This window comes from Alligator sinensis, unplaced genomic scaffold (assembly GCF_000455745.1).
Source record: "Alligator sinensis unplaced genomic scaffold, ASM45574v1 scaffold391_1, whole genome shotgun sequence".
Classification (NCBI taxonomy): Eukaryota; Metazoa; Chordata; order Crocodylia; family Alligatoridae; genus Alligator; species Alligator sinensis.
The window spans coordinates 4,216,565-4,237,535 of NW_005841889.1; the positions used below are offsets into that span (position 1 = coordinate 4,216,565).

General features: G+C 42.6%; 1 protein-coding gene across 6 annotated transcripts in view; it reads left to right on the top strand.

Moving 5' to 3' along the window:
• The window catches only part of PHF2 (PHD finger protein 2), a 175,433-nt gene that overhangs the window by 102,873 nt on the left and 51,589 nt on the right, over positions 1 to 20,971 (top strand). For all 6 annotated transcript variants that reach the window (XM_014517077.2, XM_014517079.2, XM_014517078.2 and 3 more), the window contains exons 2-4: positions 6,516 to 6,601; positions 12,540 to 12,654; positions 19,685 to 19,845. In XM_014517077.2, the coding sequence (XP_014372563.1) occupies positions 6,516 to 6,601; positions 12,540 to 12,654; positions 19,685 to 19,845 (362 nt within the window). The remainder of the gene's footprint in view (positions 1 to 6,515; positions 6,602 to 12,539; positions 12,655 to 19,684; positions 19,846 to 20,971) is intronic.

Here is a 20,971-nt window from a genome sequence, read left to right on the forward strand (position 1 = left end):
GCTAGAGGCTGATCAGACCTCTGTTGCCTGCTTGAAATGCGCTGGGTCCAATAGGCTCCGCAGCGCTTAGAGATCTTCACACAGCGTGAAGTCTCCTCCTCCTGGTGTTCGTGGAGTCCTCCAACTTGGGCGGAAACCACTCAAGCTTTTTATACGGCTAGCAAGCCAATCACTAGCCGCCACGTGTGAATAATTTCACGTAAGCCAGTAATGGGGCTCGAATTATCATACAAACAGTGGGAACTCTTTGCACCGTGCATCTCTGTGCTGCAAAGAAGAAATGCACACTGCAAAGAAAGCTACAATTCAGTGGTGCCAAAGCACACACAAAAACAAAAATCACACCCTTGGGTTGTGACAGGCCCCATCCCCTGCCTGGTCCAGCCTCCCAGCACTTTAAAAAATAAAAAAGAAGTCCCGCACTCACCAGCTCTGGCAGTGGGGATCAGGGCCTCTGGGAGCTTGTGGCAGAGTGCCCCCGCCCCCCCCATACAGTGGGGGGTAGTGGGGGGCAGCAGGGATCAACCCCCCACTTGGCACCCCCTCTCATGCAATGTGGGCCAGTGGGGGGCAGCAGGGATGAACCCCCCACTTGGCACCCATGTGGCAGCCTTCCCGTAGCGCGGGTGCAGTGTGGCTTGGCAAGGTGGTGCACGCTGTCTGGGAGCTGGAGCTGCTGGGGCTGAGCACTGCTGGGCTCCAGGTGACAGGTGGAGCCGCCCCAGCTCCCAGACAGCATGTGGTGCCCTGCCGAGCCACGTTACATCTGCGTGATGTGACACTCACCGCATGGGTGCAAAGCAGGGGCAGGGGATGGACGATCACTGTTGCTGCATCTGGTGAGTGTGGGGCTTTTTTTTTTTTTTTTAAAGTGCCGGTACGAAGCTGGGGCCAAGCAGAGCAGCCATGGGGGCTTCTTCCACGGTTCCCCCCGCCCAGGGAGAGAGGCAGGCACAGCCAGAGGAGTCGCGTGAGAACCTGCAACCAGCTGGCTGTGCCTGCCTCTCCCCGGCCGATCTGAATCTCTAAATCAGCGCTGAATCAGCACCAGATCTCCTTTTCTGATTCAGCTGAATCAAATGTGGACAATGATCTGAATCACCAAATTGAATCACTGTCCTCCAAATCAGCCGAATTTGAATATTTCCCTGTTCGCACAGGCTTACTGTTTACAGCTTGGACTCAGCTTCTGTAAGCTCTCTTTCAATGCTGGCTTGGCAGTTGCTTTGCAGAACCTCTTCTGTATGACTTCAGCTCATGCTTGTTTGATGTGCTTAATAACTCAAGGCAGTTTTGAGACCACATCAGTCATTGTGGCAGTGATGGTAGTATGTCCAGGTTGTAGAGTGAAAGAATCATGATGGCACTTTGGTAGGGTGGCCATCATACAGGACAGTCCGGTTGTTCTGTGTCCTCTGTTGATATGAAACCAGATGCTTTTATGTCATAAAGGCATTGGGTTTCATATCAATAGAGGACAGAGTAGCAGAAAACCGGAAAGTCCTCTGTGATGGCCACCCTATACTTTTGCCGTCATCCATTCCCACCTCTGTTGACATTTGACTCAAGTAATGACCTGTTTACCCTGAAAATGAAGTAGAGAGGGACAGAAAGAGCAATTTTTATTAAATAAACAGATGCTACACATAGGGTGCCAACTTGTGCTGTCCAGGCTCGTTTTAGGAATACTTTAGCTGGAGAAACTTTTTACAATTTGAATTATTCTAGAGAAAAATAAGATTGGAAATGATGCAAAGAACACATCCATGGGCCTGTATTAATTGTGCATAAGTTTTGAAAACTACATGGGTTTCTCATTTCCACAATCGGGTTCTTTATAGTAAAAATCAGGTGTCAGGAAATAAATCAGTGCTATTGATTAGCAGCTCTGGTAAGAGAGTTGATCATTGCCTTTCCAGGTCTTAGGGAGCAGAAGTGTCTGTGTGTCGTTGTAGTGGGAGGGCATGTGTGAACACTTTTTTCATATGGACTACGATCTTCCAGTATGAGTAGTCCTGTTGCCCATCAGTGGAAACACATGGAAGATAAGGTGTTTCCCCCTTGTACTACCTGTCAGAATAGTGGACTTGCAGCATCACACTCTGCCACCCTTACTCATTAGTAGAGCTACTTTTGGAGACGAGTTCTTCTCTATGTAATGGGGAGGCAGACATTGGTCCTTAGTGAATATAAATAGGCAACCCAGATTCAGACATTGTGCTGCAGGTGAAGAAGCTAGGTCTAGTCAGAACCAGTGGGTGGCCCTGATAGAAAGCTCATGTTATAACTCCCCTAGAATCCTATTTTGATGGGGTCACTATGACTATGAAGCCTGTTTGTTGGCTTTTATTCTCATTTTCCCTTTTTATTTTGGTTACATAATTTTTCTTGCCATATGAGCCAGTAAACCCTCCACACACTCAGTCCTTCACCCCACTCTTTGTATGGTTTCATACTTTTTCCTATAGAGATGTTACTAGTGCCCAAGAGTCTCAGCTGCTTAGCTTAGCTAAATATAGATTTTTTCAAAGCTCCAGTGTAAAGCCTAATCCATACCTTTACTAAGCTTGACAAGTACAATACAGTGGCATAAATAGCTGATGCAGCATTTTGGAGACATGGTTATACTTGTGATAATCTGGTTGGTTTGTTTACATTCTCTAATACTTAATCTGGTATTTTACCACCTCTATAATTCTTTACCTAAGGGCCCTGGATTGTTGTGCGAATTTTCTAGTCTAAAACGTTTTCTTTAGATTTTCACGTTAATGATTTTAGTCAAGTCGCCTACTTTGTATTTATTTAAGTAATACACTAATGCAAAAAGATTCATCCAGATCCATTCTTTTATGGATGAGTTAAAAGCTCTTTGTTACCTATGGTGCCAAATGCTGTTAGCAGTACAAGTTAACCATCAAAGGTACAGGCTAACACAGTGGAATCTACTTTGCCCTAGTGAACTTCCCTTGCTTGTACCATTACAGCCCTTTGAGAACTGCTGTTATTGACAATACTATGGGCTCCTTTAGGAGAAGAGTATCGTGTCCATGATTCTGGTTGTAGGGCCTGATGAGCTTCTACTGTTTAACTCTGAATGGGGATCTATCTATACTACAGGTAGTTACAACTGCATAGATAAATCATTCAGATTTCTGATGGAGTCCTTGGCAGCATTTTCTAAGAGGATGTAGTTCATTTGATTTCAGTGTCTTAGCCATACTAGGGGAAACCAGGTTATGGAACATCCCTTTTAGAAAGGCTTTTCTAACAAGGCAATTTCATGGTTTGTCAGTACAGTAGAAACAGATGCACATCATGTTATAACTGTTTCAAAAATGGTTTCAAAAATGGTATTGCAAATGCCAGTGTGGTTAAGGCTTTAGTGCATTTTGAAAGTAAAATATTTCTTCATCTAGATTTCAGTAAGAATTTCTTCCTGCCTGAAACACATGTAAGAACACAACCCATGTTAGTACTGGACAGCTAAGGATGTTTGGGGAAAGCATAATGTGATTGACATAAATAGCACTGTGATGCATTCCCATAGCCATTTTCAGAATGGAGCAGCACGCTCATTTTTGTGGTTCAGGAATGCTTTCAGCCTTATTAATAGGCAGCTAAAGATGATGGATCATGTTCTAACCCATGCTAGAGCCAGCTTTACACCTCTGGAGCTCTGCAGAGGGGGTGAAAAAGCCAACCTAAATGTGCAGCTGCGGGTTCCTATAGATCTAGCCCAACCCTTTTCTTCTAATATGGGGGTATATTGGAGGGTCTGGCAACCCCCGCTGTCATAACAGTTCTATGAGGACCTTAGTGTTAAAGTAGAGAAACCCTCAGGAAAGCCCAGGGGATCAAGGTAAATGTAGCTGTGCACTACATTTGGGTCCTGTGTGGGACACAGCTCCTCAGAAGCAAGAATGGAGGCGTGGATCCGACAGCTTCCTGCCTTCCATAGGAAGTCTGAAGAGCTCTTCTCTGTGCTGCAGATCTGCTTTACACAATCTGTGGTGTTTCAGGCAGAACAGGCATCGACAAAATCCTGCTTGCCTTTGTTTCTTGTGAAAAAACATTGCCATTCTGGATTTTGATCTTTGGCTGCCTGCTCATGACTGACTGTATGAAAACTTCTTATCATGCGTACTTAATGTCTTTGCAATTTAGTTTTGTTTTTCCCTAGTGCTGTGTTCTGCCATTGCGTGGCATTCACACAGCGTGCCCGCAGGCTGCACTGTATTGTTACATATGTTGTGACATCCAAAATAATCTCAGTGGGTGTTCTAAGCAGCTGCCGCGATACAACCTATCTTTTTGGCAGCCGAAAGGGCTGTGAGCTCTCCTGTCGCCTTTTCCTCCTCTTGATATGGTATGGTAATAGAGATGAAGCCTATTGAAGTTTTGCATGCTGCATATCTTGCCATTGTTGAACAGCTGTCCATAAGCACCTGGATACAAGATATGTTTGTTAATTCAGCTGTGGTCTGAACTGATGTTCTAGAGCAGGGGTGCTTAACCCCTGGCCCATGGAGCCATGGCATCTGGCTTGCGTGGCTCCCCATGGATTGGGAAATTTGGTGGCATGGGAGCAGTGTCAAGAAATACTGTCACCGCTCCTCTCTGCCCTGCATTGCTGGGTGGGGATTGGGGCAACCCATGCCTCTTGTCCCCCATGCACCTGGGTTGGGGCCGGGCCATGCTCCCTTTTCCCTCCCCCACATGCGGCCAGATGGGGCCCCACCTCACCACCCTGAATGCTGGGTTGGGTTTACTGACAGGATCTGGCTCATTGACGGACTGAGCTCTGTTCATTCAGCCTGAGGGGCCAGAAAGTTGAGCACCACTGTTCTAGATGGAAAGACGGAACATAAAAACATAAGAACTTCCATTTACTGGGTCAGACCATAGGTCCGTCTTGCACAGTCTCCTGTGTCACACAGTAGCAGAAGAGTGGATGTTGAAGGGGAGAGTGAACTGAGTATGAGCAGGGCTTTTCCCCATTGTTCCTTTTTCACTTGCAGCCTCCAGCTTTTAAGGTCTAGGAGGTTCTAATTCAGAGGCTGTCCCCCTAACTCCCATGCTCAATAACAACTGATGCCCCTTTCCTCCAAGAATTTGTCCAACCACTTTTTGAATGTGCCTAAACTGTCAGCTTCCACCACATCTGGTGGCAGTGAGTTCCACTCTTTAATGTCATGCTGGGCACATCTATATATGTGATCAATGTGCACGAATAAACTCTGGAGCTTATTGCTCCGGAGTTTTTTGCTCCTGAGTGTATTGCATGAATGTGCACCAAGGAGAAATAACTCTGGAGCATATTGCCCAGAGCTGCTCCGACGGGGCTCCACATACTCCACATATTGCAGAGAGGCTGGGTGAGGCACAAGGGTGTTTCAGTGCATGGGTGTGGCTAGCACCCCATTGAAGCAACCTTGTGTCTCAGCCAGCTGCTCTGCAGCACATGGAGCCCCACTGGAGCAGCCAGCCCAGGACTGTTCCAATGGGGCTTCACATGCTGTGGAGTAGCTAGCTGGGGCACAGGGTTGGGGGCTGCCTGCAAGCTAACCCTACACTGAAGTACCCTATGCCCCAGCTAGCTGGGGCAGCACCTACATGTGCACTCCTGCACATGAAAAAACTCCACAGCAGTTTAGGACTTATATTTACAAGTCTTAACCTGATGTGGAGTTTAGTAGTTTTGTGTACCCTAACAGAGGTGCACGTGTAGACACTGAGACATTTACTGCGCAGTTAACTGGGCAATTGTGTAATAAACGTTGCACTCACTGTGTGAAAAAGAGCTTCCTTTTGTTAATTTTAAACTTACTAGTTTCATTTTGTGACTTCTTCTTTTGTGAGAGAGAGTAAATAAATCCCTATTCACTTTCTCTTCTTCATTTAGTATTTTGTAAACCCTCTTTATGTTCTCCCTCAAGCATCTCTTTTTTTAAAGTGAATAGGGCTAGCTTCTTTAGTTTGTCCTCATATGGATTTCCCACCATTCCACTAATCATCAGTCCCAGCCAGGTAAAACAATCTTTATAGATGAAAACAGGGATTTTCAATTAGAGTCTCTATCAAATTTTATGGGAGGTTCCTACTGAACTTGCAAACAAGCTTCTGGGTGACACCTCCTTTCATCACTATGTAAAGAACGTAGTCTGTAGTACTAGGCAGCTCAGTGGTCCCCAACCTTCTCTGGCCCAGGGGCAGCAATACTGAACAAGTAATGTGCTGCAGGCAGCATCTTACCTTGCTCTCCTTGCAAATGGAAGAAACATGTTTAATGGGAAGCCACGTTTTCCAAGGCTGCAAGCAGTGCCAGAGAATCTCTTGAGCAACAATGTTGCTCGTCAGCCACAGGTTGGGAATCATTGTGTCAAAGGCATGCATAATGTGCTGCCTTAGTATGGCCCTTGGCAATTAATACACTGATTACTTTATATTCCTCTCATCTTTTTGTGTGTTGGGAGCTAGACTGAGGATGATCTAAGGTTTGTTTTTAAATATTCCAGCTGTGTTGGCGTAGAAGAAGATGAGGCGCCAGATATTGACATCTACCATTGTCCAAACTGTGAGAAAACTCATGGGAAGTCTACCTGTAAGTACACCTGTTTGACTCCTCCACACTCAGGTAGATACTGCATATTAAAGGCCAGGGTGAATTCTCAACACTGATATATTTTTTGCTAATTAAAATTGGAATTTTAAACACAGTTGGGGTAACATTGGAATGTAGACTGGGATTTTGGATATCTGAATTCATTTTCCTGTTTAGCCTAACCACAGGAACGCTGTGTGACCAGCAGCAAATCTAATATGTTCTAGTTCTAATATGCTGTTTTTGAGTAATTATCTTCCGGTAGGAAGAATAAGGAATAATATATTATGCTGGTCTTGGACATGCAGTTATTTGTTAACGGTGGAACAGTTAAAATAGTAGGGCGCATTGAGAAGAACAATTCCTGCAGTTCTTTCTCAGGCAAAACTCCCACTGGTTTAAAAATATAGCTGATGTCAGTGGGAGTTCCTATTTGATTGAGAACTGCAGGATCTTTTTACTTTGGTCAAATTAATTCAGAACTTCTATCTAGGATGGAAAGGTAAAAAATCACTGTGAAATTAAATGCTTCATTTAGACATTATTTATTATAAATATGTGGCAAAGTGACAGTCTAACTATTATGCAACAAACTACAATTAAGAAGATCAAGGGGAAAATACTACTCTCATCTGCCTGCAGGTGGGTTGGAAATATGATGTTCTTGGTTCTCAAATTGTCAGTGACAAATGGAGCTAGCCCAAATCTAGGATTCCCATACTGTGGAAATGCCAACATTAATTAATTAATTCCCAAATTATGCCCCTGGTTCAAATACACACACATTTCCTTAGAAATCTGATATTTTAATTCTGAAGGTTCAAAACAACATTCTGTTTTACCTTTTCCAAAATGCAGCTGATTGGGCTCCCTGAACTCCTCGGAGCCAAGCTGCTCACCTCTCAAGAAGGCTGGGGTCTGAAGCCCTCACAGCTCAAGGCAGGGCTTCCTGGATGGTAGGCAGATTGGAAGTCCTCAGAGTCTCAGCTCAAGCTGGAGTTCTCTGGTACTCATCTCTGTAATCAGCCTATGAGCTGGGTACATGCTGGAAAGCCAGGAATTTTGCCACTTCCTTTGGAAGCTTCAGTGATATCAGCATGTTCCTATAAAATGCTCTGATTCTGATGACTCTGCATTTCTAATGGGAGAAAGATTTGTGTTGGAAAATTTCTGACTATAGTAAAAAGCATATGCCTAACACATAACTGCAAATCATTTTTGGAATGAATAATTTAGCAACAAAATGACTTACTTGAAAAAGCAGGGTACGAAGATATTTTAAGGCCAATGTTGACCCACTGTAGAGGAGGATAAAGCATGTTTTCTTGACTCTGAATGAAATTCTTGTGAAACTTTCAAACACATTTGATGTTTTTATTACTTTGACTTTGGTTTGAATTATAAATGAGGAAAGGCACCTCATTTTCAGAGTGAAAAAAACAGATAAAGATGCTACAGTCCATAATCAGGATCTAGGTATAAATTACATAACAAGCATAGGTGCATAATCTTACAACTCAAGCAATGACTCTTACAATAAGAAGAATACTAGTGTAATATACTGATTATGACAAATAGACTAGAAATAGCAGCTGACTTTAATGTTTTATCTAGGCTCTTCCTTGTTCATTGCTTGAAAAAAAACCCTGCCTTTTATAGATAATCGCTATTTTTACAGTAAAAAGGTGGTGTTTCCAAAACATCCCGACTTGTATAGTCTTATAAACCATGTATTTTTACAGTCCTGCTAGAAATATACAACAGCATAAATGTTTTCTCAAAGATACAGAGAATATCATATCTTCATAGAATCAGTCATTAGAGTAGACTGACATAATAAAGACCTGCAAAAGAGCTGAAACCTAAAGGCACTTGTACACATGACAGGGGCTTATTCCCCAAGGTTTTGTTTTATGCCCCCTCAATTGAAATAGTGGGGCATAGAATAGAAACCTGAGGACTAAACCATTTCAGTTTTTCTATCAGGTTACGGTGACGGGCCCAATCCTCTTTTTTTTTTTTTTTTTTTTTTTTTTGCCCCTGAGCTGCAGGGAGCCCCAGTCCTTCGCTCCCTGATGGTGGCAACTCCTGGGGCTGCCTGGGCTGGTTGCTAGCAGGCTGGGTGCTGCCCCATCTCAGAGGCAGCACCCAACTGGATCCAACTCTTTCCTGAGACCACCGGGACTTCCAATATCCTGTGTACCATCCCACTGCCTTCTCCAGCTGCCAGCACACTCAAGGAACCTGCCTACGGCCAGGGGGCAAGCTGCCAGTGGACCGAGTTGCCCCTGAGCTGCAGGGAGCCCCAGTCCTTCGCTCCCTGATGGTGGCAACTCCTGGGGCTGCCTGGGCTGGTTGCTAGCAGGCTGGGTGCTGCCCCATCTCAGAGGCAGCACCCAACTGGATCCAACTCTTTCCTGAGACCACCGGGACTTCCAATATCCTGTGTACCATCCCACTGCCTTCTCCAGCTGCCAGCACACTCAGCTGCCCTCCTGCCACCTCTCTGCACTGCCCCAGTGGCCTGCTGAAGGGAGAAGCGGCGAGGAGCCCAATCCTTTTTTTGGTGGAGCCTGCCACACTGTCCCGCAGTGAGGGGGGTAAACTCTCAGATTAAAGCTGCAAGGTTACAGGTAGCAATGTTGCAAACTAAACTACATGGGGATGTAGTTTAGCTTTAAGAGCAACAGCTGGGGCTGACTCCGACAAACTAGATGCACATATAATGTGTGATGCTATTAAGACACACAAAGGAAATTTTGTCACTTGTACATGGTGATGATCATCACGTGTACAAGTGCCCTGAGTGTGGAATGAGCGTGGAATATCATACTTTGAATTTGTTGAATCTGTATGCCACAGGTTCTCAGGATATCCAACAGGTTTTGATGGTTAAAAAGAAAAAAATATTTATAACAAAAGGGTTATATATCATAGCAAAAAAGCAAACAGTAAAGGAGTGACCCTGTGTAATGGAAGAAACTCAGAAAATAAGGGACCTTAAGCAAAATCAGGAACTGACCTTGTGGTAATAGTTCTCCTGTCAAGTAGTTGTATGCAGCTTGGTCTACTTATACTGTACTTCTGTAATGGAACTTCTCTGAGGTGATCAGTTTAATTTGTTTTTTAACTGGTACAGTATATTTTAAACTAATTAACTTATCAAGCAATACCAATTCTGTATTAAGCAAGTAAGTGTTGTTCCAGATCCTATAAAATACTGCCAAGACTTCATTCTTGTAGGACCAGGAAAAAGAAGCAGAAAAAGCTTTCTGTCTTGTGCAACTTCTACAGATTTTAAATGTATATTTCTGATGCATGCTTTCCACAATGTATGTTTTCCAGATGTCAAATTTAAAAATCATTTTTCTCTTATTACATTTTTCACTTTACTAGTGTAGCTTGGTGACTACTATTCCAGAAAATTACTTCCTTTCATATGACATTTAAAGTAATTTTGCTATAATGAAATTTATAGAGACTTCTACATAAAGTAGAAATTCTTCTACAGAAGAATTTCTTCTACAGAAATTTATGTAGACTTCTACATATTCACACATAATATGAAATATTCACACAAATATTTCTGATGCCATAGAAGTAAAATGGCAAAGCTCTGTTTAGGCAGTCTTGACTCAGTTTCATAGAAATACGTAAAACATGTTGCCTGACCTCAGTCCCTTAGGCTGCTGAAAACTGGGAGGAATACCAGTCAAGCCTGTGGAACTGCATGGATATATACAAAAGGGGAATCAGACTCAAAGTATTTTTAGAATAATATTAACAAATATATAACAAACAAGAGCTTATAGACATAGTTTTTCTCAATATATGCATATAAATATATGCGTTTGAGTCCAGGCAGTGTATTCAGTTTGAGAGGTAAGTGGGAACTAATTAAAAAAAAATCCCCCAAAATTTTTCATGAAGACCACTTGCTTTTTCCCTCATCCTGGCCAGTTTTATACTCAGGTGGTAGAAATGTTTGAAAATTCAGAATTTTTCAGAAAGGGTTTGCAAAACGTGTTGCATTCATCCCCAAAAATCTGATGTGTAAGGCCAGCCCTAGAGTTTGTTGATCTTATTGATTTATAGCATATCTTATATATCTATTGCACCTCATATTTGACAGTCAAATATCTGTCATTGTGGTCCACACAGTACAAACATATAATAAAGAAACTGGTTGAGAATGGACCAAATATCACCCTTCTCTGTTGCATAATTCCCGTTGAACTTCTGCAGTGTATGAGCAAGCATCTCAGGGGATATTTTGAATTAGGCATCTATTGATTAGCAGTCAGAATTCAATGCCCACCTGCCCTGTACCTGAGAAAGTATCCCCCTGAACTGAACGGCAGTTATTTTGGACTGAGCTTATGTAAAAGATTTGTTGTGAATATTACAGTTCACTGCTTCATTGGTCTTTCCACACAGTCATGCTGTTTGAGGTAAAATAACTGAAGGAACAGGAGAATATGATAACATCCCTTACACTCTTATCATGTTTAACTAGAAAAACTGAGGAAACTGAGTTGGCTGGTAGGGAGATGAGCTTTATTGGAGTTGGGGGTTATGGGGAAAGAAAGAGGGTAAGGAGTGGTGTTCATGTTGAGAGTATTTCCTTTGTTACTAGGAACATTGAATTAATACACTAAGCCTGAGAGTCATTAAAATAAAGAACTAGCAGCTTTAATGAATATATCCAGCTAGGCTGGAGAGCTGCATGGAACTAATAAAACCAGTGTGCATTGTGCAAAACCTGGGGTGGATTCTTTGGTAGTTATGTTCACAGTCATGGCCAGGAAAAGAGTTGACTTTGCCAGGTCCCAGGAAGGTAAAGTGGGAGCCACTCAGCTCTTTTGGTAGTCAATGACAGGGGGTGTGAGTAAGTGTATATGAATGCAGAAGGGAAGTGGGAGGGATGTTTGTCCAGTTGTGGTATCAGAGGAATATGGAAATTCCCTGAAAATCTGTTTGGAACATTAAGAAAAAAAAAGGTTTGGTTCCTACTGAGTGCTGGGTGAACTCAGATTTTGTACTTTCTGCTCCCTAGCTTGCCCACTCTTTGATGCACCCTGGAACAAGGCTAAAAAATAACATTAGTGACACTGGAAAAACTGGAGGTCATAGAGCTTACAATGATGTGAAATTCTAATTCTGATGTAAATAATTTATTACAACAATGAAAACATCCAAAGAGAATAAAAAAGTTGAACTACCAACAGGGACCAATGCTGATGAATATTAGAAACCAAAGTGGTTCTGCTTGATTGGCTTGCCCAAATATCTATCATACACTGAGAGTGCAGCTCAGGGGCATTTGGCTCAGGTGGGTCAACTCAGTACAAGTTTAGCTTGCATTTCAAAACCTAGTATTAAACATAGTTCCAAAAATTGGCTGGGATATGCAGGAATGTTTTTTTACCCTCAACATAGAGAGTAGACTTACTCACTAGAATCACATATTTTGTGTCTGATCCAAATGCCACTGAAGTCAGTGGCAAATCTGCCCTTTTTTCTCAGTCAGATCCATAGAGTATGTTCACAATGATCTATGCTGCAAATTGAGACAGCAGAAGAGTAGCTTTTTAGGAGGTTTACAATAAAGATTAAGTGTGTTGTCTGGCAAGTGTAAAACGTTATCCAGAGCCTGTGTTTGCATAAAGCTTCTGATAGCTGTACAGCTCAGTAATTATCCGTCTGGTTGCCCTTATGTTACAAAATGAACACTGTTCAGTACGTAATAGATCTTCAGGCTACAGTGTAATTGTCAAATGGTGAATCAAAAACAATATTAAAATTAACAATGCTGCTTAGTGGGGGTTCCCTTTCCTCTGCTTGCACGAAAAGTGCTCTTAAGATTTTTTCTCTGCAGAATGGCTTAATAACGATCTCCTGCTTAGCATATGGGGCTGTCCAATTTGCTGTTTTTCAGTGAAAAAGAAAAGAAATTGGCATAAGCATGACACTGGGCAGACTACAGAGGTCAAACCCGTACAAAATGGAAGTCAAGTCTTTATAAAGGAACTTCGAAGTCGAACTTTTCCAAGGTAGGTTATTCAGCTATGTCAGTAATACTAAGTGCTGTTGTTGTAAAGCACATGACTAGTTACAATTTGTGCTCAAATAGAGGAGTAACTATGGTGAAAATAACATAAGGGTATATATGAAAAGAACGAGAACTTCCTATGTGAACATTTTTTTCTTTTAAAGACATATTTTTAAGCTCATTTTAAAGACTTTAAGGCAGAAGTGAACATGGTTTTATATTTAACTCCCCATATATGCTGCTGTAACCCTATTACAACAGTTTTTTCCCCATGGCTATTTGGATCCAATTCCTTGGAAAAATAAGAGCACCGTGTGACCCAAAATTTTATAAGTGGAACAGATATAGAATAATACTTGTGTAAGAAACCTCATGGATTTACATTCTGATTATGTCCTGTGTTCAAGAATAATGCAAACTTTTCTGAAGTTAATCTCAGCTTGAACAGAAAATGGCCAAATCCTTCATTGCTACAAGACCAATTAATAGTAATTAATAGCACTAAATGAAAATGGGCTTCTTACACTCTCTATTTACAACCATTTGTAAGATTGATTATTTGTTTCTGGTACTTGTAAGTGGCTCCCAGTAACGATTGAAGCGAATTATTTTTGAAAAATCCTCTGAGGTTGCTTAAGTGCCCTCCAAAAATATAAGAGTTGTGTAATTATTGGAGCTTGCCTTCTTAATTTCAAATATTTTTCCTAAAATGATTGCTTTATAGGGGAATCAGTTGAGGTTGAGGTTTCTTTTTTGTCCAGAAATCTCATAGATGCATTTTTTTTCTTAATTCAGTGTCCAGTCATTTTACTTGTATGTTTTTAGCCATTAAACTCTTTGGTTTTCACCTTTGACTTTTTGTACTGGCAATTTTATAAGATTGTGAAACTAGGGTGATATACTTTAAGTCTAGTTAGGATGATTAGGAGGTGGGGCTGGTGGTAGAGATAGGTAAATTGTGAGTGCAATATACATGGCCCCATATTTTGGCACTCAGTTAAAAGGAAAGAAATAATTTTCCCCAGTTTGGCTTACCAACATTACTAATACATTCATAGAATCATAGAAAGTGGGGCTAGAAGGAATTTACAAGGTTATGTAGTACAGCCTCTGCTCCCCATCAAGAGAGAGCCCTCCCAGGTTTGGCTTACTATGGTTGACTGGAATTCAATTCCTACATTATTAATACCAGTATCGTAACCAGGGGTGGGGGGAAGTGGTACCTGTAGCAAGAGCAGACTCATGGCTTGCCTATCCTGGGAACTAAATAACAGTCCCAAGTGGCAGTGGTGGCTGCTGCTGCTGCTGCTGCTGCTGCTGCTTTAAGAGCAACAGCTGGGGCTGGCAGAACACACAGTGGCGGCAGCAGTAACTGGGGATTATTTTGGAGTTCCTAGCATGGGTAAGACTAGTCAGGGAATGTTTTGGAGTTCCCAAACCTGTGCCCCTGCCCACTCTCCCACAATTTGTTAAACAGTTTGTTACACCACTTACTAATACACTGAGGGCGCACCTATACGTCACTGTTACTGCACACTAACTTAGGTTACTGCAAAGTAACCGAAAATTACTGTGCAGTATGGGCGCACCTCTACAAATGTGCGCCTGTACTGTGCAGTAACTATGGCGACTTACTCCGACTCGGGACTAAATTTGCTACCTGCATGATGCAGGTAGCAAATTTACTCCCAAGTAGTTACTGTGCAGTAACGCCTTACTGCGTAGTAACCCTGTTTGTGTGGACTGACTTGGGAGTAACTTTACTCCCAAGTCAGTGCGCACACAGTGTTACTGCACTCTAATACCTACATGTGTAGACATCAATCTAAAAATTGCTTACTGTGCAGTAAGTTACTGTGCTGTAAATGCATTTGTAGATGCGCCCTGCAATGCTTTGAAGTAGAAGACTCCAACTCCTACAATTTTCAAGTGTCTCAATGCTGATTACAAATTTCTGGGAGATGTTTAGTACCCTAATTTGTTCCTGTAAGCATTTTGTAAAGGCCCTTATGAAAGCAAATTCATTGGTGGCTTAAATATGTGCAGTACATGTAGGGTGATCCTGAGCTGTGAGTGAGTAGAAGGGGGCTAAGTGGTAGACCACTGTGATTTCCATTCATTGAATGAACAAGCTGAACATAATTTATATGCCAAAGTAGCAGAGGGGGATGTTGCAGAGAGGCATCTAGCAGGAGGATGTGAGGAATAAAGTAAGCCATCCCACCAGCCTATAATTTAAATGATAGTTTCCTGTTAATTGCTGTTCCTTTCTCCTCCTTGTTCCCCCTCTTATGTGCACCCTCTGAAAAACAGATTGATGCAAGTTATACTCCTTACACCTTTTCTGTGCCCCATTTGTACCAAGGAATAAATTGCACCACAGGTGAATTTGGCTTAGACCCTTCCAGAGGACCTACATCTGTTTGCACCAATGTGTCTAACTGTTTTCTGTGGTTAGTTAACGCCACCCCTGGCTCCTTGTTCTCATTAGGTTCCTTCTCATCTCCTTCACAGGCTCACAGATTTGCAGTGAGCTTGGGCAGAGCTCAGCTAATTAGTATCTTCCTCAAGAGGTAGCCCAGCTCCTTAAAGCATAATGCCCTTCCTGAGCTAATATCTGCTCATCTGCACTGTGGGGTGCCAAATTTCTGTCTAGCCCTCACAGTATGTGGCAAGAATTTAATTTTACCGAGTGCCTTTTCTGAGGCTCAGCTCCTTAGCTTTCCTTTTGGTCCTTAGATGATACAGGAGCTCAAGCCTCACTCTGCATGTTATTTGTATTTATGTGCACAAAGAGCAGCAGCATAATGAGCAGCAGGTGACTGGGCCATCAGCTCCAGAACCAAATTAGAAGGAGTAAGAATGGCAGCAGCTGCTGCTGCTGCTGTTAGCTCAGGCACTGCCACCACTGACCCAGCATCCACCCAAGGCACCGACCCTGGTTGTTACACATCTGACAAAGAACCCTGTCCTTACGTAGTGGGCACAGCTACTCAAGACACTACGTTGTGTAGCTCATCACTATGGTGACGTAGCTCAGTGGGCACTAACCATGACGCTGCTGCTACTGTGCAGCAGGGTTGAAAATTACTTGTGCGCTGCCAGGACTGTGCAGTACTGGTGAGTACTGCACAGTCATTTAATACTTGCTTTTGCTTTAGCAGGTACTAAATGACTGCGCAGTACCAAATGCGCAGTCATGGGCATGTGTAGATGTGCCCAGTATAGCTTAAAATGTATCTGCCAAGGAAGTGAGATCTGCCTGACCACATTGCATATGATTTCTGGTATCTTTGGAACACAGTGCATGGCAACCTATCTACCTCTTGAATCTCTGGATATGGTTACACTGTAGGCTCTGCAGTGCCTGCAACTTGTGTGGATGTACCTGAGCTAGCTTTTACCTACCCAGCTGAGATGCTGTTGTACTGTAGCAGCAGCAGTGCAAAGCTCTGTACTAGCTGCAAAACCTCTGAAGATGCATAAAGTTTCAGTTGGACTGTGTTTTGTTGTGTGCTGCTGTGGGTACACTGCTAACAGGATCTGGAGCTAGGTGACTGCAGTATAGAACCACCCTCCCTCCCTGCTGTAGGAAAAATTAATTTTAACTCTGGATCATTTACTACTACATTATTTAATACTTGGACATACCTAGGTTGCCCTGGATATAACCTGGGTCTTAAAATGATTACCTCTTCCTACATCTCTTTCCTATTTGGTTCCAGCTCTTGTCCTCCTAGCATCCCCCTCCCAGGCCTGCTTATCATGGCCACCTGTTAAGGAATGAACTGACATACTTCTCACTTCCTCTGGTCTGGCTCTGAATGTGGCCCACAAATGCTGGGGAAAATGAACTATTCCAGAACATTATTCAGAAATTCACATATCTGATAACGCATGTGTAAAATGCCACCTGTTCCTGCTTTGTTCTGGCCTGAAGCTGTTCTCAAGTGTGCCTGATTTCAAAATCCAGTCATACTTCCCCAAAAAGCCCTTCCCTCTGAAAATGCTGCATAAGCAACTGAGATTGGGGTGCATCAGTGGAACTTCAGGTCCTATTAAGAAAGTCCTGGGGAAAAAGAAAAAGAAAGTAAAGGAAAGAAATTTGGTTGGGACCACACAGCTGGTGTGTCCTGTGCTCTACACGCTAAGAAGCTAAAGAATGTGGAGTGGGTTGTTCTGGCATCCACCATGCCGGTATTAGTGCTTGCTTATTGGTTTTATCACTGCTCCCCTCCCCCATTTTCTTGGTTATATCATAGGAAAACATCAGCTGTTCGTAACATGTTCAGCTGTAATTCAGAACTAACACAGAAGAGGGCAGTCATGTATTACTCTCTGGTATTTCTAGAGTTGTAACTTCTGTAGATCAAGGGGTTATCCCCACTTAGTCCAAATGTGTGTTTCCCAGGCATATTAATGCCGGTTTACTGCCTGGCTATGAAGGCAGTTCTAGGGATCTCTTAGTGCATTTCCCAGACAAATATTATATGTTCACCAGCCCAAGAAATTTTTATATTTGTCTAAATAACCAATTTCCCAGCTTACCTAGGTTGACTCATACAGGAGAAAATAACATTTGCTAGACCCATGACTAGAGCACCGTTACCATATAGGGACTTGTAATCCCAGGGAGTCCAATCTGATCATGCCTCTGAAAATATTGGTACAAATATTGTTCAACTGATGTGGTCTGGATGCTGGATTTTGAAATTCCCTGATTTTTGTTGTGGCTCACTCTTCATTTGATAAAACTGCTGAATTGTATCAACCTTCTTAGCTATTTGCCAATGAGTGGTAACGCCTTCACTGAATAGTTTATTTATGTAATACATAATAGTGAATGTTGCATTCTTTACATTGAACTATTTAACGCAAGTTGTTTTAAATTTTACAATGATCATTGATAACTGATTGCTTCTTACACCTATTGAAATTGTCCATTTACCACAGGCCACCTAGGTAAACTTAGTCATCTAAGTGCAATCCCATTTACCCATTAATACATTTATCTTTGTAGCCTGCTGTCACTGTAGCCTTAAAATTAAGATTTAAAAAAAGCAGGCAAGAGCAGGAGGTCCTACTGACTTTTGCACTGAAAGCTTTCCGGGACTTGAGTCAGGTGAAATAAGATCACATTGGGCACGTCTACATGTTCAATTATAGTGCCTGAATAAACTGCTGACCTTATTGCTCCTAGGCATGCTGTTTGAACATGCGCCCAGGAGCAGTTAACTCAGGCAGGAGCAATAAGCTCTGCAGTTTATTCAGGTGCAGCACAAGGAGGCAGGTAAGAGCAGCCCTGGCTGGCAGGGCTAGCCCAGGGCTGCTCACCCCAGCTTGATATGTTATGGAGGGGTTAGCTGGGCACAAGGGCACAGTGTGGGGCTAGCCAGCGGGCAGCCCCTACACTGAAGCACCCTCATGCCCCAGTCAGCCCATCCAGCATCTACATAAGCAGTCCTGTGGAGTTTTTTACTCTGCATCAGGAGAGTATTTGTATTTACTCCAAATTAGTGTACTCCAGCCTAATAGGGGCGCACGTGTAGGTGCTGAGACATTTACAGCTAATTACTCAGCTGCACAGTGAACATCTCACGTAGATGTGCCCATTTAGGTGCTTAAATCTACTTGGGCCCCTACAGGCAGAGTTTGTGGACATTAACTTTATCCAGAAGGATTGGTATGCTCCACTTACTATGCAATCAGTATGTTGCCATCTGACTCAGGCATCTCTTTTCCACGTGACTGGAGTGTTGCAATCAAGCACAGACATAGGCAGGGTTCAGTGGAATACTATTCATTATATACTCACAGAGGCCTGTTTTTTTCCACCGCCTTCCACTTCAGTCAGTCACTTAAACCTTTTCAAAGTGCGCATAAAATGTTATTAAATCAGAATGGTACAACTGAACCTCCACTTTGAGCAGGTGTGAATGACAACAAGATGCTAGGTAGGCAACTAGAGTGAGGCTACTAATTTTAAGCTATTTTCTGAAGACTTCAAGGCTCATTATTGGTGCTGGTTTGTGTTATTTAGTTTTTAGGCTTTGGCCTGATTCTCTAAGGCCCTTAGGACTTGCACCTTTCATTGAGGACAGCACAAGTTAGGTTACTGAACTGTCAGGGTGATGCCTACAATAAGGAAAGAAATATAATTATGTTAGTAACAATATACATAGAGACATAGGACTGATGGGGCCCCCTGAGTCATCAAGTCCAGTCCCCTGTATTCACAATCAATCATTAACCGAGGGGATCCCCCAAATCACCATTGCAAGTCCTCACCCACTCCCTATAACATCCTATGGGAAGTAGTTACTGACAGTTAGACTTCGCTCAGAAGATCCTAGGAAAAGAACCAAGCCCCACACATGTACCCTTGTAGCCATGGTGACTAGCAAATGTTTCTGGCTTTCTCATGGACCTGAAAGGATAATTTGGTCTATTAAATTTGCCAGGTAAAAGTATGAGAATTAGAATTATTAGATTAGCAAGAAAATATATTATATACTGTTATTTGCTATTGAAGCAACGTGCTTTTGGCTAGGTTTGAATACAGGTACTATTTGCATGTGTAATAGGACTAAGTATTAAACTATCAGACACAAGATTCAGATGACAAGGTTTGTATTTAATTTTATTTACTACATTGAGTTTAGTAGGACCAAGATTTCTGTTCTATCCAATTGCACAATGCACAGGATATCATTGTAGAGCAAAGCTGGGCTTTTTAATGGTCACTGTGGGTGTGAGGTGTTCAGTTTCTATTGAGTACCAGTGGATTTTGGAAACTTTACTCCCTTCTGTCTCCAAAAAAATCCCAGCATTTCACCAAAAGATACAAAACTATACACCTGGTCTTGCATTGCTTCAAAAGTGTTGGGCCACCCAGCTAAACAAAGCAAAGTTGTCAGTGGCATCTGAGAGCAACTTGTAATGATAAACTTATCTATTCAGTGAAGAAATCAAATGAATGTTGAATTTGGGTAGGAAATAATTTAGCCTGGAAACTGTGTTTGCATTTCTAGTGCGGAGGATATTGTAGTGAAAGTGACTGGAAGCCAACTAACAACAGAGTACTTGGAAGAAAATGGATTCACAGAGCCTATCCTAGTTCCAAAGAAGGACGGCTTGGGTTTGGCTGTACCTGCACCTACATTCTATGTCAGTGACGTTGAAAACTATGTTGGTATGTATTTGGTGGGAGGGGGTGTGATATGTGTCTGTATTAGTTTTACACACATTGTGCTCGCTCATGCCATTTAAGCCTAGCCCTGTATTGAGTGCTGCTGCTTAGTTAGTGCTCAGCAATTCTCGCTGCTCTTCCCCTCTTCAGGTTGGACATGCATGTTGAGGCAGCCCTGGGGGCCAGATCAGAGAGGAGACTGGTCCTCTTTCTCCCCTCCTCTTCCATTCCTAACATGTGATAACAGTTCTGTTCCATTTCTGTAAAACTCAAATAACCCAGCAGTGAATAACCTCTTTGGTTTTGGTGGGCACCTGTTTCAGTCAAGTCTTGAAAAATTCCTTCAAACACTTTGATCCCTTCAGCTAGAACTGACACAGTGCCCACACCAAGGGAATTCCCAGCCGCTAGTTAAACCCAGTGCTTTATGTCTGCTTTTTTGCTACTGACACAATGAAAAGCAGCCTCCTCAGAGTCCAGGCTTTACCCATAAGGGCTCGACCCTGAATCGCATTTAACATTATGTAATACATTTACCCATGGTAAATGGATATGATATTTGGATTTGGTAGCATTTTGCATCTTCTGTGCTCTGACTGTGCTCAAGCATAAATGGCTTCCCAAGGGGTAGCAGAGTGTCCACCCCTGGGCATCCTAGGACACTTTCTGTAAAAGCATAGGAGTATGCCCAGTGAATTTCCTCTGTCACTTTGTGTCCAGTGTTGTGCTCTGATCAGCTGTTAAATCCCTCTCTCCATAATTGGTTTCATTTAGGTGGGGTTTGCAAAGCCCAATGTGGAGATCTAACAGTTACCATTAGAAAGAAAGTATATCCATGTAAAACACAGCCTTACCTGCCAGATTGCAGGGCTGTCAGACTTAATCACAGAATGCTTTCCTCTAATTAGAAGTTGAACCACATGTGTTACGTGTACCAAGTCCTGTTAGAGCCAGTGCTCTGCTGCACTCTACAGCACTCTTCCAAGAGGCAGACTTAATGATGCTGAAAAATTGTTTGTCCTGACCAGGGCCTAGCTGATTACTGCCATCTCACTACCTATGAGAAAAATGATTATATGTTGAGGTCACCTGTGCCGATGAGTCATTGCAGCTTCTCCATCTGAGCTCT